The following is a 25,288-nucleotide window of genomic DNA, read 5'->3' on the forward strand; positions in this document are numbered from 1 at the left end:
AGATGGCTGTATTACAGTATATATCCTACAAATACTCCAATAAGACGATCAAGATTAAATGGAACAGAAACTCAGCCAGTATTTAATGTTTCTACAGAACAAGTCACTGGTTTGAGTATAGGTATATTATCCAGAATATTACATAATTAATTTGTAAAAATAATTGTTAAAATTTTATCCACAAATGACCACATTATGAACAATGCATGGTCATACAAACCTATTCAAAACTTTTGATAATAATACATTCATGCTGTCAACGTTGAGATTGGAGATATTTTTGGTGCAGGGTGATAGGATTTTATACCAGAGGGACGAGTTGTTAGCAATAACTGAGAGTAGTTTGTTTTAAGCTGAATTTTTAAACATGATATATTTGCACGGCATATAACAGTATTATAAGGAAAAAAATGATAAAAACCCCGCCTCATTCTCTACATGCCTGTCCCAAGTCGTCAGGGACTGTAATTCAGTTGTTTGCTAAATTCATGTTTGGATTATTGTCTTGTACATAATTCAGACCATTGGTGACTAATATAAATGCGTACGTTCACGTTTGTTGGATAACTTTGGGTAGTTGTCTCAATAGATTATAAAACATGCCTATATTTTATACAACATATTTTGACTGAACTTCTTTTATTTTGTACTTTTAAATTCGCATTCTCTTTTATATCTAACTTGAGTATGTGTCGTTTCTTCGATTTGCAGAAGCAATAACAAAGTGACCAAAAAGGTGAAGCGTCTTCCTGTGGAGTGCAACTTCATAAATTATTTCGATATACAATAGAACTCAGCGTGTTAGTCTAGTACAAAACATTGTATATTATTCATTTCACAATAACATGATCTCGTCATGAATATGAACTCAATTTACCACTGCATATATTACCTTGGTACACTAACTATACTATACTTTGTCTAAAATACAGTCTTGGAATATACGAATTTCTTATTAACGGTAAAAAGTTGCTTTTGATTCGTTTTTTTTTCTTGGACTTTGTCAAATGCCCATGACTATTGGATCTACTATCCTATTTAGGGTGAAGGTTAGCGTCTGTTAAAACGTTTAAACCTGTTGCATATTTATACACCTTTCCTAAGTCAGGAGCCTGTTTTTCAGTGTTTCTCGTTTCTCGTTTTTTTTATATAGATTAGACCGTTGGTTTTCCTGTTTGTCTCATTGGCACTCTTACCACATCTTCTTATTTATATTCACAATATATAGCGTGCGTTAGTCGAACTAACATTTCCTATTCAGTTAGAATAATTAATTGTTTGTCACTTGACTCGTCCTTATATGTGTTAAATAAATATTCTCCTGAACCAAAAAAATCCGGGATTATTCACATGATACAGGGATAATGACAAGATTCACAATAGCTTATCTGCAAAGGTGTTATAGTTAATGTTTTAAGTTTGCTTTTCGGGATTTGAAAAAAAGGTTTATACACTAATACAATTTTCAGCTTGTCCACTAAAACATTAAATAAGTTTGATTTGTTTCACAATTGCTTTATTAATCTGTGAAAAAAAAAAAAAAAAAAAAATTCTAGTAGCCGAATATGGTTACCATTCCAGAGCACCTGAGATCACTCCCAGATTTTGGTGAGGTTCCTGTCACTCAGTCTTTAATCTTCTATGTTATGTTTTCGTTACTATTATTTTCTTTTGGTTTGTTAAATTTTTTTTTGCCATGGCGTTGTCAGTTTATTTTCGACTTAAGTTATGAGTTTGAATGTCCCATTGGCAAATATATAAACACGAAAAGATAAATAAAAACATTCCAAAATAGACAAATATAATCTATTTTGGATTGCACTTTAGAAAAATAGAAATGAAAAAGAAACATCAATGCTAAGGACTTCTCTTGAACTGAATTTTAATGTGCGTATTGTTATGCGTTTACTTTTCTACATTGGCTAGAGGTATAGGGGGAGGGTTGAGATGTCATAAACATGTTTAACCCCGCCGCATTTTTGCGCCTGTCCCAAGTCAGGAGCCTCTAGCCTTTGTCAGTCTTGTATTATTTTTAATTTTAGTTTCTTGTGTACAATTTGGAGTTTAGTATGGCGTTCATTATCACTGAACTAGAATATATATTTGTTTAGGGGCCAGCTGAAGGACGACTCCGGGTGCGGGAATTTCTCGCTGCATTGAAGACCTGTTGGTGACCTTCTGTTGTTGTCTGTTCTATGGTCGGATTGTTGTCTCTTTGACACATTCCCCATTTCCATTCTCAATTTTAAGGCTTACTTCCTTAGAAAATGTATAATACAAATATTGCATTTGTAAATTTTATAACAAATAATGACAAGATAATCAAATAAAGGATCTTTATTTATAAATGCATTCTGAATGTATGCAATGCCCGGTTTCAAATTTTATTCCAGATTATAATGGTGATAGACTGTTTTGGCTTGAAAGAAAGAGTGGTGATGTGAAATCTTCCAATTTTAATGGAACTAACGTTGTCAAAGTTGTCAGCACAAACGAAACAAATGCAAACTTAGGGATACACGTACACAATAGCGACATATTCTGTGCAAATGGCAAACGAATTCTACTGGTCACATTATCACCAAGAACTAAAGCAAATGTCATATATTCTGATATAGAGATGATTTACGGTGTACTATTTTACAAGGAAAAGGGTAAGTGTATACCTGATACAAAAAGCATATACATATACGTAGTAAGTCAAGCGCACGTCCAAAGAGCATAACAGTTATCACGACCAAAGTCAAAACAATAGGAAGTTTAACCACATAAACAACCAATAGATTCTTAAATGTAGTGAAAAATCTTGCTTCTACGAGTAAAAGGAGACATTTGATATACGCCAATGAGACAACAACCAAACGGCAACTTTAATCGGGATCATAAAGGTCTCAATATTGCAAAAGTGTCTGTACAAAATGCCAGGCTCTGAATTGTTTTTATTCTATAACATTTTTGAATGAATTAAACAGAAACAGAATCAGTCAAAGATCCGATTGGAACACCACGTTATATGCGCGATTTATATTTTGATTGCATTCCAAAATGATCGCAATTTCTGTTTTGGATAACATATTTACGGTAAGTATTTCTAACTCAATTAATGTAATAGATGAATTGCACCGTGCATTTAAGTAACTTACAGCTATTAAATGACAAACATTATATTAACTTATCATGTTCTTTTTGATTATGTTTTTGTTACGGAAGAGTAACTTATAAAAGACAGTTTTATTGTTGTTTGTACATGTTGTTTTGTATTTATTATGATAATTATGATACATTTCAATGTTTATTTGCATCTTTTTTCTTTTATTTATATATCAGTGTTATAATATGTTATGTGATTGCTAGTTGCTTGCTTTTCTTTGCAGATGTTTTATTTATTTATTAACACCAACCACTTGATAATTACAAACATTTTCAACCAAAATATACACTAAACTCGTTATTCAATATCTATCAGGGTCCTTAATACGAGGTCCTTTCTGGCATTGCTATTTTGTGATGGTTAATCTGTAGAATTCACATGATATTTAACAGCTTCATAATGTTGCATAATTTTATATACTGTCGTGTACATGGTGTAGTTCGTAGATTTATAACATGCATTACTATATCGTTCTATTTTATCATTTCTTTTACTGTTTTATAGTTGTAACGAAAATATGTTTCATATGTCTAACAAGATATTAATTTTAATCTTAAGCGTTACTTATATTAAAAAATTGATATACTCAAGCTTGCTTGGTCTTTAAATGTGAGTATTTTTAAATATTTATAAAGTTACCAATGACTGTAAATAACGTTTACGTTTGTATACTAGTATTTGAATTTTAAATGCATATATACTCAAATGTTGAATTGTTCTCAGTTTCAAGTATACATTAAGCTCTTATCTGTTTCATACCGTGTCTGTCGGTAGTATTACTAGCCAGCTGTTACTTTAAACGACAGTACATAGTGGGTAAGATTTTTTCTAAAATATTCAAGATATATTGGCATGTGTTTCTTTCAATTATTGTTATATTAGAAGATTTATTTATAGCATCACTTTACGATATGACTCAATGAGCACATGCACAACTGTAGGGAAGTTCCTTGATGTAGATCAAAATTGCAACTGTTCATTAATAAATGTATCTGAAATATTTAGATACTGCAAAAAACAAAGTGAATGCATGTGATAGTATATTATAAACACAAACAGGAAAGCTCGACACTCGTCAGTAGACTTGCAAAATCATAGCAAAAAAAAAAAAAAAAAAAAAAAAAACCGACTGACAACATAAACCTCATAGAATCGTCTTGTATATATATAAGATGATCTGGAAAGGTTAACATATCCTGCTCCACAAGCTGCCCCCGTAGCTTCACAGCATTTAATAGAACAGTCCTCTAATAAACAAGAAACAAAACCAAGGATAAAACACTGATATCAATAACATGATGCGTGTTATAACAATTTATTTTGTTTAAGTTTTCGTTTAGAGTTTGTGAAAGTATGATAAAGTACTTCTGCAATAATTGTGTGGCCGTAGCTGAGTGGTATCGGAAATTACTGCAGAATTGGTTAGTTATTGGGGAGACATTATTTAGGTAAAATGTAGAATATCATTTTCTTTCAATCTTACAGTTTATTCCTGCTCAATACATATTATTAGAACAACTGACTGACGTCAGAAAAATATATCAAGTATTAATATACAATGTTAAGTTTCCGAAGCTATTAACATGACAAATGTCGTACCCAAATCAAACAAACAGAAAAGCATTTGTTATTTGAAAATGTACTCAAATTAAAAAAGACAGTGGTCAAAAGTGTACATGTATCAATGTTTACGTTAGAGGTATGATTTACAGTATTATATACCAAATTCTATGTCTTTATACCAGTTTGCCTTCAATACTCTAAAATATACTAGAAACATAGTATATCAAAATATATGAGTCAATAATTTACTTGTATTTCTCAGTATTGTAATCATAGTAATGTTTAAATGGGTCTATTTCTATAAAAAAGAAGATGTGGTATGATTGCCAATGAGACAACTCTCCACAAGAGACCAAATGACACAGAAATGAACAACTATAGGTCACCGTATGGCCTTCAACAAATGAGCAAAGCCCATACCGCAATTTTCTGCACGTTTTGAAGTAGATGAGACTTTGTTCTCGATGTATGACATTTTTGACGATCGTTTACTATTCCTTCATTGTTTTTGTTTCTTTCTCTACCTGAATAATAATGAAAATGTTTTTAATTTTAAATTCCAGTAACATCACATCAACCTAGAACATTTCTTTCGACACAAAATGTACGTCCAAACTTTGCAAATGTGCACTATATCTTATTTAATTGTTTATTTTATATATTGTAGATCAGGACGGATGTCTATTAAAATTTTTATAACACAACCTGAAGAATAATATTTTATCAGCCACCACTCACTTTGACTTTATGATATGTCATCTTTGAAGCAGAACTTTTATATTGTCATTTTAGTGTTATATTTAACATTGCCATAAAAGTGCGAGGTTTGGCTAGCCACAAAACCAGGTTCAACCCACCATTGTTTTCTTAAAATGTTCTGTACCAAGTCAGGAAAACGGCCATTGTTATATTATAGTTCGTTTCTGTGTGTGTTACATTTTAATGTTGTGTTCTGTTCTATTGTAGTTCTCCTCTTATTTTTGATGTGTTTCCCTCAGTTTTAGTTTGTAACCCGAATTTGTTTTTTTTTCAAATCGATTTATGAATTTCGAACAGCGGTATACTACTGTTGCCTTTTTTTATAATACTAACGTATATTGCATTTGCGTATGTAGTGTGATTGCATGTCAATACATTTGTTTAAATAAACAGTGGTAATTTTATTTTATTTTGTTAATAATAACAGATAAAGTTCACACTTGTTAAATTCTTCACCAAAACGTACTGCAAAAATGCATGCACATTTTTGTTTCTAGTTGTTCTTATTTGAAGACAAAAATAGTCATTTTAATCAAACAGTAGGTGTGATCATACTATTTTGCTCATCTTCTGTAAACATTTTAGATTTGCTAAAGGTACACATGGCAAATATGTCAACTATGTTTCATGTAGTTGTACAAATGCGCCAGTATTTTTAACCCATAACTGATCGATTATTGCGAATGTGTTTAGTAAAGATTGATTCAACCAATTTATGTCACAAAATTTATTTTTCAGAATATTTTCAGGAATTTAATGCTTTTTTTGGGTAATTGCATGTTAGAAATTATTTTAAAATAACGAACGTATCTCCCTCATGCAAAGCTCAGATTCCTAACCCGGCTTTGGCTATACTTTTTGAATTATAGCTCTTCATCTTTTTAATAAGCTTTGGATTTTCAAATATCTTGGTGTCTGGCTTCACTGAAGGGACATTTATTGTCGAAATTCGTACCTGGTGCAAAACAAATTGGTACGTTAATGTTATTATGTTAATATTCTGAAACATAAAATGTAACACTATGTTAGGGGACGACCATTTGATATTCGGGGGGGGGGGGGGGGGGGGGTAGGGTAGGGGTTGGGGCAGGAGGATTTTAAAAATATATTACGCCGCCTTAATAATGACAAAAATATATGGTTCGTTCTGTGGTAATTTGAAAAAAAACCCTGAGCTACTATGTATTGAAAATAAATATCTCAGCAGGTCTTTTAAACCATTTTATAAATGCATTTTTTAAAGTATGAGATGGCACCAGATTCTACAAAAATTCTTCTTTAGTCGTATTTTTTCGGGAAAAAACTTCCCAAAATTTAATAAAATATAAACTACACCATAAATAGATATTATTTTTTTTGAAATGTCTGAACATGGGTTTCATTTCGCTTACGGTATATTGTCTTACGAACATTAACCAAACTTTTATACCTTTTCCCATTTTAACCTGTATTGGTTTTTTTGTACGTATGCATTATATACAGTTTTGAATTAAATTGTAAATAATGTATTTCATCTCATCGAATTATATTAAAGTCAGTCGGGTCCAGGACCAATCCAGTATATCTTATTATAATCCTTTGTAATAATTCCATTTTCTATGTACATGTATCTAGAGCTATATAGAATTGGTTTACTCAATGTATGATGATAATTTTTTGTTATGGAATATCTTTTTCAGCATTTATTTTTGCACTGTTAAAGAAATTCATACGTGCTTGTAATTGTAAAAGTGTGTGTATTCTTAGAAAAGAATCACAGAGCTGAGTCTGCGTTCCTTTTTATTTAAAATGTTTTTCGGTTAATGTCGTATGGACCTAGGCCTAGGTCCTGACCATATGTTTTCCTTTTTGTAATATTAAGAATTGTACGACATCTGTTTATACATTCGTTGTTTTCTTTCTTTCTTTCTTTCTTTCTTTATATTTCTTTGATTAAATATTTTTCTGTTATTTTGTTATGCATAATTTTATTTTTTGTTGGAAATTATCTTAATATATCCTTTTTTATTTTTGAATGTCTTAGATACTCTTTTAGATTTTTATGCCTGCTGTATGCAATAATCGGAGGTTTCGGAAATAATATTTTTGCTTTTCTGTTTTGTTTCATATAACTCTGTCGATTCCTTTAAATACCAGATTAAATCTTGTTGCAAAAAACGAGTGGTGGAGCCTTTTTTGTTTTTTTTTTAATAAGATTTAAAAAAATTTGTTCTTTCTTTTTCTCTTGTTTTTGTTATAATATTGTCGACCTCATTTTTGCAATGTTCTCTTTCAAGAAGTTTAGACTTAAAAAGTTGATCTTCTTTATAGAGGTCTTTTCAGTTGTTGCAAGACCTAGTTAGGCGAATAATTTCTCCAGTTATGAAGCCTGTGAATACTGACGTAGGGTGGGCTGATGTTCGTTCAAGATATTGAAAGTTATCAGTGGGTTTTCTATATATTTTAATGTATAAAATTAGATTTTTTTTCAAATCTTTCACCTTTGAAGATAGTTATGTAAAAAAACTTGAAAATTACCCCATCCAACTCATTTTTGGAGGACAGAAGACAGGCGCGTTGCTACGTTTACGTCAAAACGCCCGGGTGTGCACATCAATTTCGGAGGGGAAAATATTTTGATCCAAATAAATTAAAGGAATTGTTTAAAGCACACGAGCAATTGTAATGCTTTCTTTGATGACTCGTAAATGAAGATACCAGTGACGAAATTTATTTTTTAATCAAATGGTATCGTATTATATATTTGTTCATTTTCTGTCAAACTTTGAATCTACTGTGAATTGTCTACTCAGATTAGTATTGTTTAAAGCAATTTAGTATCTGCTTGGATACAATATGTGTGGCTTGCATTTTTATTTTACACCTGACCATCTATGAAAATTAATTATTGCATGCGTCCATTAACGAAATTTTCCGGTAAAAAGGTGTGAAAATTATAGGATGTTAAAACAATCAATAGAACTTGCTTTTTAAACTATTTTCATAAAGTTTTGATTTTTTTTTGTCGATTGATTGGTTTACCCAACATCTCCTTTTTAAACATATTCTAAAGTAACTGATTTGGACATTTTTCTCTAAAACAAAGGACGATTAGATTCCAAATCAACACAAGGAAATCAACTTGAAAAAAACCTAAAACAAACTTTAAAAGAGAGGCAAAAAATACCAGTATTCAAACTCATAGGTTGAAAACAAAAAGACGAAACATGACGAAAAGACAAACAACAGTACATAAAAGACAACATAGAATACTAAAGACTAAGCGATTCAAACCCCGCCTTAAATCGGGCTGATCTCAGGTGCTCCAGAAGGGTAAGCATATCCTGTTCCACATGTGTCGTATTGCAAATGTATGTAAAAACTCGGTGATAAGTCCATTTCGGTAGGTCGAGATCGAAGAAAAGAGGACGGAATTGTGGTTACAACAATGAACCATGCCCGTCGTCATCTGTGAGACAGTCAACCAACTTAAAATTTTCGAAGAAATGCTTTCAACTTCTCCACTTGAAACTCTTAGTTTGACAGCTTCCTTGTAAGTAGCGACCTCATTCAAGGAAGTCATAATGGGAAATGCACGTTCTGAAATATCGTATCAACAGGAAGATATATATTCCATATGCAGGTTCTACTGATCTATTGCTACATAGAAATAGAAAGTTCACAACCGGTAAGCTGAAATCATCTCTTATGTAGTCAAGATTTGTTCTCAACCAACCAAGTATGTTGTTATTGATGAATTTTGAATGACAGAAATGGTATCATTTTCACAATAACGCGTGAGCGTCCGGTGTTTTCGCCCCCTACCCGGAGGTCCTCTGCCCTGGGGCTACTAAGGGCCTTCGGACCCCTCGCCGATGTTCGGGCATACAATTATAAAAGGCCTTGCTACGCCACTAGGAATTTGATATTTGAAACTACACATTATGACTTTTAGTATCCCCATACGTAAAAATCAAATTCGAACAATTCTTAATATTACAAAAAGGAAAACATATGGCCAGGATACCTCATGAGGATAGACCTAGGTCATTACGACCTTAACAGAAACACCTTTTATATAATCAGGAACATATAATCAGCTCTGTGATTCTTTTCTTAGAATAAACACACTATTTAATGTTTAAGTACGTATGAATTTCTTTAAAAGTACACAAATAAATGCTGAAAAAAGTATTCCATAATAAAAAAAATTATTATCATACATTGAGGAAATCAATTTTAATATAGTATCCCCAAGTAAAACATCAAATTCGAACAATTCTTAATATTTCTTAAAATTATTATCATATATTGAGTAAATCAATTCTAGATAACTCTAGATACATGTACATAGAAAATGGAATTCATTATAAAGGATTATAATAAGATATATTGGATTGGTTCTTGATCCGACTGATTTTAATACATAATTTTGAAAATAAATAATCAGTCCCTTGTTTTACTGAAAATGAAAAAAATCATGCTTCAACAGTGCAGAAAATAAATAATCTGTCCTTATAGTTTACAAAAATAAAAAAAAAACATCCAAAACAAATTCTCCTTGCCCCCACCAAAATATCAAATGGTCGTCCCATTAGCAAAGAGTTAATTATAAAAATGTTTACGATTATCTAAAAGCACATGACTGTAAATAAAGGTAACAAAAGTTTTCCGATGTTTTAAATCTCAGAAATTGATTAAGAAGACAAATGAAGGTAAGTCGACAAACTAAGCGTCTCCTGACATGCATGGCTATCCCTAAAGTCAAAAATCAAATCTACACTCAGTCAGACATGCACAACAAGCAAACGTACAGGTAAGACGACTATTCTGATCAGCCGATCTTCCTCATAACTCTGTTGGATTAGTGTTTGAGAAAGGGGGTGACTTTACTATCATTCGCCATGTCATATCTCGCACATAGGGTTACGATCTCTTAATCTTACATTATCAACACAAAAGGTGTCATTTATGTGTTTGACTGTTTCGTGGTTTTTTACTTTTTTCTTTCCAGCTTTTGTCAGTTTGTCCTCTGTCTATCTTTCTTAATGAGCTATTTTTGAATCGCTTGTTTTCCCAAGATTGTGTTATATAGAATTTCAATATGGCATTCTTCAAACGATTTTTGATCACACCCGTGGTAAAATATGAATATATTGATATGTCAGTTGATCGTCAGCGTCCTGGATTGTTTCAATCCATATATTCAAGCCCCCATGAATAAATTTCTTATTGTTTTATAACACATTCTTAAATAGTGAATAATGAACAAGAAGGGTTCTTGTAATATTTGTTTTTTTATGTTCAATTTTGATTGCATACTTGAATGTTGTCACGTAAAGAGTCATTGGTGACAAAGTGGCGAAATTTGTTTATATGCAGTTATCACTACCATATCATATCCAGGGATGTGAAATTTTCTTTCCAAAGGTCTTTTTTTTAGATATAGGAAGATGTGGTATGAGTGCAATGAGACAACTCTCCATCCAAGTTACAATTTATAAAAGTAAACCATTATAGGTCAAGGTACGGCCTTCAACACGGAGCATTGTCTCACAAAGAACAGCAAGCTATAAAGGGCCCCAGAAAATTACTAGTGTAAAACACTACTTTATTCAACAATTGATAACAAGTGTCTGCAACGATGAAACTATGGACGCAGCCAATTGAGTATCACGCCATCCAACACACTGTCTGCTATTTCATAAAAGAATGAAATAAATTGTATACATTCAAATAAAATTAGAATGACAACAACAAACATATTTCATGTAATCAAAAGGAAATATTATGCAGTCAAATCTAAAAAAAACAAAAAAAGAAAGCAGACAAACGATTATTCAAAATAACTGCAAAAGATGCATATCAAAATAAATAGTTGCTAGGGAGACATTTACTTCCCTGTGGTAATGATACACAAAAAAAACAACAAATATTTACTCAATACGGTTTTACACTGATTGACCTTGGACGTCATTAGGGTTCTGTAATCGTTTTGAAATCTTTCTTTCTTGATTCAAACAAAACAAATACAAAACGAAAATGTAAACGGAAGTATTACGATGATTTTTTTTCTATGAAAAGCAATAAATCTTCCACCAATGCGGAAGACTCATTAAGGTTGCACATTTTCAAAGTTTTATATAAAGTTTACGATAACAAATCATGTCCTTGCTTAACATGTTATTTTCGTATTGTTTGTTCAATCGTTCATTAATTTAGTGTCTTTTTTAGAACATAAGATTAAACAGAAAAAAGACTACTTTTGATGATTTAGTTAGTTTAAATATTTAATTCGTATCAAGCTCCAGGAACTAGCAAGATCACGAGAAACGATTAACGGCAAATTTTAAAGGATAAACTGTTACTGTAATGTGAATGTTAAACCTGCATTCTTCCAGACCGATCAATATTTATTTAGGTGTTAGTTCTCAAGGGAAAAAAGTATAAGAACAATAACCAAACTCCAAGTATATCTCAAAACGAGGAAGTCAGTAACAGTGAAAATACAAACGTTGAACTTTATCAACCAACGGAACGAATGGTAACAGTCTGCAAGAAGACAGATACCCTACATGACGTATTATACTGACTTATATCCGACTATGTTTTGCTCTTATTCTTTAACGCTCAACGTAGAAGCACAATAATGAATTTTAAAGAATTTGTTTTGATCCGGTTTGAATTAAAACCCACGACCTCCCGTTCTAGAGGCTTACAATAAATCACAAAGACACCGCGCCAGTCAGGTATATTTACTCATCTAATATATTTCAGTAGCATGTATCGGACACCACAAGGACACCGCGCTAGTCAGGTTTATTTACTCATCTAATTCATTACAGTAACATGTATCGGACACCACAAGGACACCGCGCTAGTCAAGTTTATTTACTCATCTAATTCATTACAGTAACATGTATCGGACACGACAAGGACACCGCGCTAGTCAAGTTTATTTACTCATCTAATTCATTTCAGTAGCATGTATCGGACACCACAAGGACACCGCGCTAGTCAGGTTTATTTACTCATCTAATTCATTACAGTAACATGTATCGGACACCACAATGACACCGCGCTAGTCAAGTTTATTTACAGTAGCATGTATCGGACATCACAAGGACACCGCGCTAGTCAAGTTTATTTACTCATCTAATTCATTACAGTAACATGTATCGGACACCACAAAGACACCGCGCTAGTCAGGTTTATTTACTCATCTAATTCATTACAGTAACATGTATCGGACACCACAATGACACCGCGCTAGTCAGGTTTATTTACTCATCTAATTCATTACAGTAACATGTATCGGACACCACAATGACACCGCGCTAGTCAAGTTTATTTACTCATCTAATTCATTACAGTAACATGTATCGGACATTTGTGTTTTTATGTAATTTGATTAATATACAGATCATGTGTCCAAGCTTTGCTAACAAGGATTTAAAAACGCTCCTTTCTACTCTCCGTTTTAAAAATCTTTCATGATTCTACGGTTTTGTCGGATAAATACACACCTTCAAAAATTTGAAGGCTGAAATTTCATTGGCTGATGTAAACATTACCTGGACAAAAACTAAAACGGAGCGTTATCAGATCCTTGTCAGTAAAGCTTGAAAACAGGATTTGTTTTTGTTCCGATTTGGTGAGGTGGACAATTTTGCAACTTTAATATTCCTTAAGTGTGTTCGCTGAAACCATAATTTCCTCAATCCGTAGACTAAAACATCACAAAACGATGTAAACACAAAGTAAAGCTTCAAACAGGAATAACGTTAAGGTCTGCTAAGATATAGCTACAGTGAAGGGAGTACATGCGATAACACGTTTAATGTCACTTTTATAACAAACCAAATGTTATCACATTCATGTAAAGGGATATTAAAGCACGAAAGTATTATTTTTTTGTTAATTAACGTCGTATTGAAAAGCGTAGTAAAACATAATATTGTTTGACCATGTATTAGTCAGACAATGCTGTTTTAAGGTTGTCCTTGTCAAATAAGACACCTTGTGCATGTGTTATGGTGTCAGGATCCCCTAAAAATACCTCCCACCGATCTGTATGTCACTCAATCAATCCTGGTACACTTTAAGAGGGGCGAAAGATACCAGAAGGACATTCAAACTCATAAATCGAAAATAAACTGACAACTCCATGGCTAGAAAAGAAAAAGACAAACAGACAAACAAAAATACACAAAACACAACATATAAAACTATTCAAAGACTAAGCAACACGAACCCCACCAAAAAACTGGGTCACATAATTCCGTCGGTTCGATGTCCCTTATAGCAGATTGAAATAACGGCAAATCAGAAATAACCTTTTAACGTTTTTCTTTATTATTGTAAAAATGCTATTAAACAGTTTATACAAGGGTAGCGATAATATTAGTAGGAATTTATGAATATCTATTTCAGAGGATGTATATCTATCAAATACGATGCGTCATATAAGGAAGAGCAATGCATTTATTTTGTGATTTGTATCGAATTCTTTCATAAGAGGTTTACGATTGGATCAGAGTTCATTTAAAATTTCCGAGAGGAAATATATATTATTACCTTGAAGGCATCATATTGTTTGAAAATAATTACATTTATATCTTTGCATTGGGACCAGTGAGTTATCAATTAAAAATATATCACATCATTAATTTAGCGAAATTATTTTAATTCTTTAAATAACATCATTATCGGCATTGCATGGTTAATGTTAAAGGCAGACTCAACCAAACGTGTTATCATATGACCTTGTTTGCTTGCCTTAAGTATGTTATAACTTATACATACGTTATCAGAAGCTTTATTTTTATATTGTGTAACATTAATCTAATAATTACCCAAACACGTAAAGTTGCCCCTTATTACGTTACAGTTTTATAATTGAGTGCACTGATGTTGATGATCATGTATATACCCACTGAAATTTGGCATTTTTATTCTGAATAAATTAATTTTTTTTCTTACATTTATTGATAAAGTGAACTTTTGTATACACAAGTATAACAGTATAACTCACGTACTTCAATGTTTTACAGAATCAAAACTGTTAAAGGGATGCTTATGATAAAATAAATGAAAATCTGATAATCATTGATACCGTGCTGCAGAATGCAAGGAATATTTAACAATACGTGAACAGATTTAGTTTCCAATTTAAATGTCAAATATGAAGTTTCTAATTTATGATTTTTTCCGTAACACTAACTTTAAAGATCATATTTGTATAATTTATACCAAATCACAATAAATGACAGTTTTAATTTTATGTCCATTTTTTTTTTATATTTGAATTACATATAAAACACGACACTTAATAGTTCAGTTAAGCGTATAATATTCGAATACAGTTTGTGCAGTAAGCATTACTCTGAAGTTGACAAAATCAGTCAAGAAGTATCCTGTATACGTTAAAAAAACAGTAACCTACACTAAGCTAGAAATAATACTTGATCAATTGGATTCAAATAAATTTAACTAAGCTTACGGTTAAAGATTGTCCGGAGATATCTCAACATGAAATGCTTTTTGTTTGGATTCATGATTTACATCTACTTTATTGACAAAGGTAAGGAATTTACATACTAATGTCTATTCTCATTTTAGTGGGTAACGCATAACGTACTATAAATATCATTATTTCGTATACAACAGATTCGCTGATCCAACCGCAACATTGTGACTTAGTGTAAATATGAACAAGTGAAACATAGAGCTCTTGTTCCCGAGAATACGGTCTGATTTCCAATAATTTTTAAAAACGGCAAAGCATTTGACTAGGATCTTTAATACGCTTCCTGTGAAATTGCAAGATCAGATTCAGATACCAGGATTACTAATTACAAAGTCATTTGGGTTATCTTGCACTGCAGCGTGTGTACCGATATTGATATTTACGACATGAGCTGACTAATCGTATGTTAAGAAATCATTAGTAATAAAAACATTACTATTCTCTTTACACATGATCTTTTTATCGCTGTTTGTTAAAAAAAAATAATATTGCTGATATGATGCAACGAACTGACGGAGAGCAAAAGCCACTAAAAGGTACAAAATGTAGATGTTTTATAATTAACACGTTGAAAATAAATGTTTTTTTTTTATATACGACAGGTTTCATTTCAACAAATAATCGAATAAAACGATGAGTACAGTGACTTGAACCTATATCAGGACCCTCATCACTCATTTACATTGTTTTTACGCACCATATAGTTTTACAATACACAATTACTAATTGTATTTGTTTTATAACTTTGGCTTAATTTGGATTTTGTTTTCGAACTGAACTGAGAAAACATTATTTGTAAATATGAACTGTTGTTGAAGTAACAGTGGCACCGCTTAGGTTATTGACAACATAGAAAAATAAGGACTTGTAAACACGAATCAAATCAAAACCTGGGAGTGATGACATATATCGTGTTAGTTACCAACAAAAATCAAACATCATGTTATTTTCTTTTTCATTCCAGGTCATCAACACAAGATTATCTTTTCAACTAATGGGAAAATTAAGGAAACAGACTTAATAACTGGAAAAGTAGCAGATTTGTTGACGAATCTACAAAGTGTCATCCATTCTATAGATTATGACTATAAATATGAATATGTTTATTTTACAAGATTTGAGCAAAATGACATATTGAGGTATTTTTTTCCATGTATATGTCATAGATTATATTTTCCCTTAATATTACTTTTAAAAAATGCAGGAACCCCTACGATGTGAACTCTCATCAAAACACTGTTAAAATAAAACATAGAAAAAAGTTACGCAGCATTGAACTATCTATTATCTCGGTAGCCTGACTTGGCGCAGACACAACATGAATCAAGACCTAATATATCAAACGCATGCAAACATATTTCCCGTTTGTTTATAATGATAACTTGTCATAAAAAAAGACAATATCCAATTGTTCATTTACAGTTATTGTTGCAAACATGTGAACATGCTTTTCCTATTAGATAACTATTTTTCGTTTTATTATTTTCTTTGAAAGGAGGAGTCATACATATATATATATATACAAAAGAAAGGAAACACGTCAAGCAAAGTAACAACGCATTTTCCTATACATTTCTATTCCTAATCTTAAATCTCAACCAGCTTTTTGACAATGAACAGTCAATCGTAAAATTAAGGCTTGAACTGTGATAAGTCTACCAGCAACTAGTTATTTGAACAAATATTAAAGGAAGCCATATAAGGTGAATATTACTTTCTTGATTCAGATTTCAAATTGAAAGACTCTAGACTCTGGATTCATTGTAATTATATATTCATTTGTTTTGACTTTATCAAATCAAAATAAAAAAAAAAACGTGATACGGTTGCCTTTGAGATAAATCTACACAAAAGACCAAATGACACGGAATTGAATAATCAAAGGTTACCATACTGTCTTCGAAAATAAACAAAAGACCAAACCGCATAGTCAAATATAAAAGGTCCCGACATGACAAATGTAAAACTATTAAAACAAGAAAACAGATATTACATACAGCATCAAACGACAACCACTGAGTTACTGGATCCTCTCTTGGAACAGACAAAGGATGAATGCGGTGGAGATAACCGAGTTTGCTGTCACACAACTTTCACCAAACCTTGCATAGTGATGTAACATTATTATATAGGAACAAACTATACAAATCAGTTGGAAAAGGGTTTTATTTATCAGATCGATACAAAGCAGAAAAAAAACAGACTGGACTTGGCAGGCCTTTTATACATCCCCATAACAAGAGAGATACGTAGTACAGATTCGAGAGTACTCGCAGTTGTTGAAAGGTAGTTCAAAGCCTATAACAACTTATACAATGGTACATGTGGTAAATATGATGAGAGACCGGGCGAGACCCTCATAGGTAGTCAAGGTCGTTTAACCCCCTCATTGTTGTATCTGGTGATTTCATACACTATGTAGTTACTATGTAGTTTCATTGAATTTCAGTTATTTGAATGCCTGATTTACAGTAGTTTGTTTAACGAAATATTACTGAAGAGGTAATGACACATCTACTCTTTTTAACTTTTAGATTTCGGTATCCTTCAGAACAACCATACATTTCAGAAACTGTCACAATGGCAGATAAACCTGTTGGTGTTGCCGTTGATCCACTATCCAGCCACGTGTATCTGACTGAATATGGCACAGGAAAGCTTTACAGGTGTAATTTAGATGGGTCAAATAAAATAAATATACTCAAGGATGATCCGCTGTATGCTCTCACATTAGATTATTCGCACAGGTATGTCATAAATTAAAAAAAATATGGCTTATAACTATGAACATGTTCAGTTGCTCGCGAAATTATTTTCGCTTATTTTGGTACTACGTTAAAACAGTACAACATACCCTGTGCTAATAGTTTGCGAAATATACAACATTGGTACGATGTATGCAGTGAAATAGCAAAAAAAAAGTATAGTCCATGTCCTCCAAAATGAAATTATGGACTCTTATCAACCGTATAAGACCCTCTTGTGCAAATGTATACAGTCTTAGTCATGTTAGTGTTCATCTATGAGTCATGTATTACAACTGGCATACGAGTTGAACATAATACTAGCTGTAACCCAACATGTTTTCCGGAAAATACCTGTAACAAGGCAAGGATGTGAGATTTGTTTTCCGATCGTTCTCTTGGTTGACGTCGTGTGATTTTATCAACTATTATGGATTTCGTCTTTTTGCATTTACCTTCGAGTTCACTATGTTTGTTATACTTTTTTTCTCCATTTTATTTATGCACAATTTTACTCTAGTAAACTTTTGTACAGCATTACGAATGAAACATATCTACCTCAAGGTAGCAAGAAAACAAACCATGAAAACCTTGTTTTAAACATGAAACAACTAAAAGAGTATATTAATTTATTTGACACTGGTTGTAGAGGTTTCTTCTCCAAGGGTATATGCAGACTAGTACTCAGCACTGAATAACCATTGGGATGTTCATGATTATCATTCATTGTTTACGAAACTTTTATATTTTTTAATATTTCTAATACGTATAATTTTTCTACCACATAAATTGATTTCCTGAGCTGTATTTGAAAAACATGTCGGAATTTTTGGTCTTCAATCTTCCTTCGTCAACTTTGGAGTTTATTTACCCCTGTTATTCGAGCGTAACTTTCGAGTCTTATTTTTTTACGAAAAGCGAGTCTGTCATACACAATTTCAACCTTGGCATCAATGATGAGTTTATTGTTTATTTGAGTTTTCAAATCATTTTTTTTCTTTAAAACAGATTGATGTACTACAGTACATATTTAACTGGCGACGGAAAAATTAAAAGAGCGAGACTAAATGGAACAGAGAAACAGACAATCATCCATAGTTCACACAGAATATATGGGATGAGCATAGGTGAGTTATTTTACATATTATGATATCAAATTCGTTCTGTTATAATTATTAATATGAAATGTTATTTGATTTCATATCTTTACCATGTATACGCAGCGATTCCAATTATACAGGTCTATTCAATGTATTATTGACGTCTTCTTTATGTTTTTGGATAAATATCTTCAAAGAGGCAAACAGCGAGTGATACAGTGGGTACATATGAGTCAATTATCTGCAATACACAAATTATAACGCAATGAGATCAAACCTTCAAAAGATAAAAGAATAACTTTTTTTAGATGCCACTGAAAATCAACTTTATTGGATGGAATATACCAGTGGCGATTTAAAATCTTCAAATACCAATGGAGATAATGAAATCAAAGTTGTCAGCACAAATGCAGCCTCTACAAACATAGGCATTCATGTATACGGAAGCAACGTATACTGTGCAACTGGTACGACAATACTCAATGTCACAATAACAACTACAACGATAAAGAATGTTATATACTCAGATCCAGAGAGAATTTTTAGTGTGATTTTCTATACTGAAAAATGTAAGTATATGAAGGAAAACGTATTCACAAGAAAACATAATTGTGCGATTGATATTCAATTGTATTCGTAGTTAAAGAAATATTCCAAAAAGTAAATTAACGGAAATACCGAACTCCAAGGAAAATTCAAAACTGAAAGTCCTTATTGAAAATAAAGGCTCACACACATCAAACGAATGGCAACAACTGGAAAATCCCTGCCCTAATCCTGACTTGGTACAAGCATTAACATACGTAGATAATTGTAGATAATATCTCGTTTTTAAGATAGCTAAATCTTTCACACATATGACAGTGGCATAGAATCCCATTATATTGACAACAATGTGTGACTAAAACAGACATTAGTTAAAATTGTCCAAAATTGTAGTAATAAGTGTATAACATGAATGAGCTTAGAATTATCAAAGGAGCTTTTAAATTGATAATTACTGGTTTGAATAAAATATTCAATACAATATATCAAATGAAAAAGGTGGTCTATTTGTTGTTTAACAAGTATATTATTGAAAAATATGTTATTATTGATTATCATAGTGTCAGATTTTAATAATTGTTTTTACTAATATATTCATTCATCAGTGTATTTAAATTTGTATATGTTTGCGTTTGTATTCGTCTTGTCAACAATTGATAGTTGTTAACTGGCAACTTCTTTAACGCATTCTATTACTAAATTCACAATTTGTTAATCTCTGATATGAATGCTTGAACATAATGCACTTAACTGATATATAACTTAATGCTTTTAATATTTATTTTGTTCAACGAGTATAAGTTGTTAATGTATTACATGTACCTATTGAAAGATGATAACCCAGCTGAACGCTTTAGAATTGTATGTTGATTTGAGTCAGTGCATACTTAGCTGGTATGCACAACGTTTGTCTTCAGATTTCCTATAGATACAATGTATAACAACTACATCAATATTGCTGTGTGTAGCAGTTCATAAAAAATGTTAATTTCCACAAAATCGTTACTCTTTTGGACTGTTGTTTTTTTTTAGATTTTAAATTATAAATGAATACAGATAAGTATAGATATATGCATATAAATTAAATTTGTTTTCGTTTTCTGTTTAATAATCAAGGTCTCATTTCCTTTACATTAGAAATCTGTTAATAATGCTAAAAAAATAAAAAGACAATCATGCTTCTTTAACTTTGCATTTATTTTGTTAGAGAAAACGAGTGTAGTATTAAGAATGTCTTTTATAGAATGTAAGTATTATTATATATTACTGTGACAAACAATGGCATCCAAGAATTGACCGTAAAATGAAATTAAGCACTGCTCTTATTGCAGCATACGAATCAAACATAAGCAACATTATCATTTAATTGTGCACTTCACTCTTTCAACTCTGTCAACCAGATCACATCGGTATATTTGTGTTTCGAAAATATATCCTTTCACTATTATTTAAATGGTTCATATTATACAAAAAATGACTTATTGTTCATACCGTCAAATTCTTTTTTTGTGTATTAAATCTTTGTGAGCTGTTTTGAAATGTGTTGTTGAAGCTAGAGTACCGAAGAAAACAGTTAACGTTCGCAACATAACTGATAGTCCTTGAAAAAGAAAGGCAAAAGATACCAAAGGCACATTCAAACGCATAAGTCGAACATAAACTGACAACGCCATTGCTAAAAGAAAAAAGAACCACATACAAATAACATTCAACAAAAAACTACAAAGAAAACTAAATACTGCAAAACACGAACCCCGCTAAAACTGGGAATGATCTCAGGTGCTCCTGAAAGGTAAGCATACCTTACTCCATATGCGCCACCCGTCGTTATTAAAATGAGATCAGAATCGAACACACGTAGGAATAAGTTGGGTATCAACTTACAACTTAAGGGTCACAAATGATTACTTTAAGTGTGATACTTAGTCGATGCTTTCTCCTTCATTTCACCGAGCCCTTGAGTATACCTTACATACGTTGAAGATACTCTTGCCAAACACGAAAAACAAAAGGAACACCATACCATGATTGGACTATTATGAAAATATATTAGGCATGTTGTAAATAAACTCATCAGTGATTTTTTTTTATATTGAACAGGCGATGACCGTTACTCAATATCAAGGTGTTTATGACGATTTACATTGGTTCAATGAGTCCCCCCTTGAATCTACAGTGTACAATGTAAGTAATGTGAGTGTCCATTGGAGCTGGACATTGCATATGTATGTCTTGTTTGTTTATATGATCGTCATGCAAAGAATAAAAAAAATTTCCCAAATGAATAATATAAACAAACGTGTCCTACAGAAATTAGCAAATTTAGAAACCCACAAGTACTAGGAATGCAAATTATACTTTTCACAAAAATGTGACCTACCGAATTAGACTTGTTACCGGGTTTGTACTAACAGGATCTGCTTACCCTTCTGCCGCATCTGAGATTACTCCCAGTTTTTGGTGGGGTTCGTATTGCTTAGTCTTTAGTTTTCGACGTTGTGTTTTTTTGTGCTTATGTTTCTCTGTGTGTTTTTTTTTTATAGCCATGGTGTTGTCAGTTTTTAATTTTCGATTTATGAGTTTGCATGTCCCTCTGGTATCTGTCGCACCTTTTTTATACAAATAATGTTGGTCATTACACTCGCGAATCATTGACCGAACATATTTGAATCCCTGAATTTAGTTCAAGTCTGACAACTGATTTATTTGAGATACAGACATAGAAATGTAATATGGAAAACGAAATACAGTAAGGTTGAGATATGTATAAAATCTTTAAAAAATACCATATGTAATAAATCTATTTTAAATTTATCTATTATAAAATTTGTTTTGAAGTTGTTTATATGTTAAGCAGCTGATTTAACAAGCAAGTGCATTGAAACCACAAAAAACCCACGAAAAGTTTTCAAAGGTACAAAACGGTAAAGCTAGATTAGTCGAACTAATTTGTTTAACATCGTGGTAAAATGCAAAAATAGAAAACAAACGCACTACTGTATAATTAATCCCTTTTGTTGTGTGCTCATAACATCTAGTTGATATATCGACATTATAACAAAAACACTGGTTTTGTATGTATTCCTTTTTTGTCACAGTTTAGACAGTTATTTCCTCTACGTACAGTACATTTTCATATGTAATGAATGTGGTTTAGGTAGTCTCCCTTTAATTTTTTCAGATTAGTATTTTCTTAATTAAATGTTTATTTATGTTTAATTTGATCTAGACAGGCTAAAATACAAAGTAGCTTAAATAATTTAACTATAAAAGTATTTAAATTTCATAATACTTTACATATTTGAGGGATATTAATTTATTCAATTTTTCTTCAATACCATATTTTTATTTATATCTTTGAAATTGATAAGATTTTCCTTATCACTTGATCAGGAGTTGCTCCGGTGGAGAGAAGTTCACTCTCCACATGTATATATGAGCCGGCAGTGTAGCACTGCCACCCTTCTCTAATATACCAGCTCGCAGTAATGAATCATTCCACTCGAGTTATTTAACAGCAACTGCATTGGCATTATTTTGGAAACATTTACCAAATTCTAAAACACAACGCGAAGTATCAAAATACAGTTTCATTTACTTTTTCAACTTAGTTTTTGAAGAACTATTTTATTTCAATTCATTTGACTTGAAATACTTTTCTTTTCCATTTTGTTTGCGAACAATAATTTTGAATTACATTTCATTTTGAACTTAACTTTCGAAATACTATTCCTTTTCATTTCATTTGATAATGGTTTATTTGAATGTTGTACATTTGTAAATAAATTGTTGAGTTCTATTAGTTTATGTCTGTTCAGCAAAATCTGATATCAGGTATCCCAAGGATCGAAAAGGGACGAAGTACTAGCCACTACACGTCCCCGGAGGTGTCGTCACCGACCCCCTCCTGTTACACATATTTTAAAATTCATATGTATAATAAATGAGAACACTCAAAATCAAACAGCTTTCACATCTCCTTGTGTATTGATGTGTAAATACTTTTTCTATACATTTAATATTTATACTTATTTCTGTTAAATTTGAAGATGATTTTACATTGAAATTAGTTATTTGTTCTTGTTTTGCAGATAACAAATCAGAAACGATGCTAGTGGTTGCTACATGATAGGTTTTTTTAAAAGAAGACTGCTAACGCCATAATGCTTTATAAACTACAAAGTAGTGTACTGAAAGGAACGTACTAGTATGGCGGTAGTCATCATTTAATTGTAACCTCATTTAAGACAAATTTTGTATTAATTATGTAAACAAAAATCCTACATTGTCTGGTAAATAAATTTAAAAAAAAACCCGATATTTTTGTTTTAATAGAATGATAGAAATTTGTCTTACATGTAAGTTAAATACAGCTGTTATTACAATTTGCGGTTCATTAAAGACTTTTTTTATATAAATTTAGACAATTTGAACATTATACACAAGAAAGGGTAATATATGAAAAAGAAACTGCTGCAGCAAATATGATTATATGTACAATAATTGTATTACATAGTATAGTTAAAACCACAATGGTAAATACTGAACAGCAAAATGTATTACTCTAATGTAATGGTACATTTTAGAGACAAATTATCCAAAAAATATATACATCTACATGGCATTATTTCTGTCAGAAAAATAGGTTAGTTTGTTCAAAAGCAACCTGGACAATACCTACTTTCAATGGCATATAGTTCAAAGCAAAAAATGAGGATCTCTGTAAGGTCATCATTTACCCTAATTAAAATGCAAAAACACAGTTTCCTATACTAATTGATTTAATTGATTTTTATCTTGTATTGGGTCCTTTTGTTTTTACTGTTCTTTATCAAGTTTTTAATAAAATTGAAAATGGAAGTCTAATAGTCTGTGAAGGTTTTAAGTACATGTAGAAACAATTTTTTCCTCTATTTTGTGGAATGTATTACCCTAGAAGTTGTAAACGCACTGCTTTATTTTCGAAACAAATACAAATTTCGTGAATGTATCGTTACAATACAGAAACATTATTTGAGATGAATTAGCTGATGCAAATTTGTTCAAGCTTATATTCATAGCATTCGGAAGGAAGTATACAATGTTGTTGCTTCACCGTGCATCGAAAATCATACTTTGACCGATGAATGTCGATTGTTATATAATGTTTTTACAATTTGTCCTCTTTCTGTGGTAATCTTTGATTGTTTTTGATAGTTTTCCGTCTCTTTTTTTCTCTCTATATATATTTATTTCTTTAAAACATGCCATATGTGAAGGAGGATCTGCTTAACCTTTCAGAGTACCTGATATCTTCTTCGTTGGGTTCCTGTTGGTCAGTCCTTACTTTTCTATGTTGTGTTTTGTGTACTGGTGTTTGTCGTTTGTTTTTTTTTTGCCATGTTGTTGTCAGTTTATTTTTGACTTTTAAAGTTGAATGTCTCTTTGGCTTATTTCGACTCTCTTGTACTCTCTCAATTTAAAAACAAACATCATCGTTTGCTATAGGATAACAGGAACTTTTTTAAGGTGGGAGGGGTATACAACTTTTTCTGATTCTTATTTTTGAAAATTATCCAGTTGAAGTTTGTCTAGCAAACAAAATTGTATTGATTGACAAACGCAAACAATTGTCTTGAATGGTTCGCTAAAAAATTGTTGAAAATATAATCTGGTTTTCCTCCGTAGACAAATCTTAAAACAAGAAAAAAAAGTATGGCATCCACTTTTATGAAGTTAATATAATGAACTGCTAACAAAGTTAAGTGACATTTAATTTTCATACACCGTGATATTGTTTCTTTCATCACACTGATACAGTAACATGTTTATTACAACTGAACAATGATTTCTTACGTTTATCGGTAAATTAATTAGTGTTATATACTTTTCTTAGATATAAGAAGATGCGGTATGAGTGCCAATGAGACAACTCTCC

The 25,288-nt window shown here is 31.6% G+C and overlaps 2 protein-coding genes and 1 long non-coding RNA gene across 6 annotated transcripts in view; all 3 read left to right on the plus strand.

Moving 5' to 3' along the window:
• Positions 1 to 25,288, plus strand: part of LOC127718988 (low-density lipoprotein receptor-like) — an 82,227-nt gene that overhangs the window by 6,024 nt on the left and 50,915 nt on the right. The window contains exons 5-8 of one of the 3 annotated variants that reach the window (XR_007990076.1): positions 3 to 121; positions 2,394 to 2,654; positions 3,926 to 4,599; positions 5,382 to 5,910. The exons of 1 other annotated variant lie outside the window; for it this stretch is intronic. The gene's annotated coding sequence lies outside the window, so the exon portion shown is untranslated. Of the gene's footprint in view, positions 1 to 2; positions 122 to 2,393; positions 4,600 to 5,381; positions 5,911 to 25,288 lie in introns of those variants that run through there. One more of the 3 variants, XR_007990078.1, reaches the window with a different exon arrangement.
• LOC127719014 (uncharacterized) lies at positions 12,239 to 13,265 on the plus strand. Its single transcript, XR_007990099.1, has 3 exons — positions 12,239 to 12,405; positions 12,474 to 12,541; positions 12,662 to 13,265. It is a non-coding gene; the product is annotated as an uncharacterized LOC127719014 (long non-coding RNA).
• On the plus strand, positions 14,596 to 23,656 carry LOC127718991 (low-density lipoprotein receptor-related protein 2-like). 2 transcript variants are annotated; one of them, XM_052225078.1, is made up of 5 exons: positions 14,596 to 15,035; positions 15,946 to 16,120; positions 17,516 to 17,728; positions 18,734 to 18,852; positions 19,134 to 20,558. In XM_052225078.1, the coding sequence occupies exons 1-5, from the start codon at positions 14,984 to 14,986 to the stop codon at positions 19,463 to 19,465; spliced, it is 891 nt and encodes a 296-aa protein (XP_052081038.1). In that variant the 5' UTR covers positions 14,596 to 14,983; the 3' UTR covers positions 19,466 to 20,558. The 2 variants fall into 2 exon arrangements, 1 of the variants encoding a protein (XP_052081038.1); XR_007990080.1 differs by lacking the exon at positions 14,596 to 15,035 and adding an exon at positions 23,463 to 23,656 and having other exon boundaries at positions 15,551 to 16,120; positions 19,134 to 21,596.

This window comes from Mytilus californianus, unplaced genomic scaffold, assembly GCF_021869535.1.
Source record: "Mytilus californianus isolate M0D057914Y unplaced genomic scaffold, xbMytCali1.0.p SCAF_10, whole genome shotgun sequence".
NCBI lineage: Eukaryota > Metazoa > Mollusca > Bivalvia > Mytilida > Mytilidae > Mytilus > Mytilus californianus.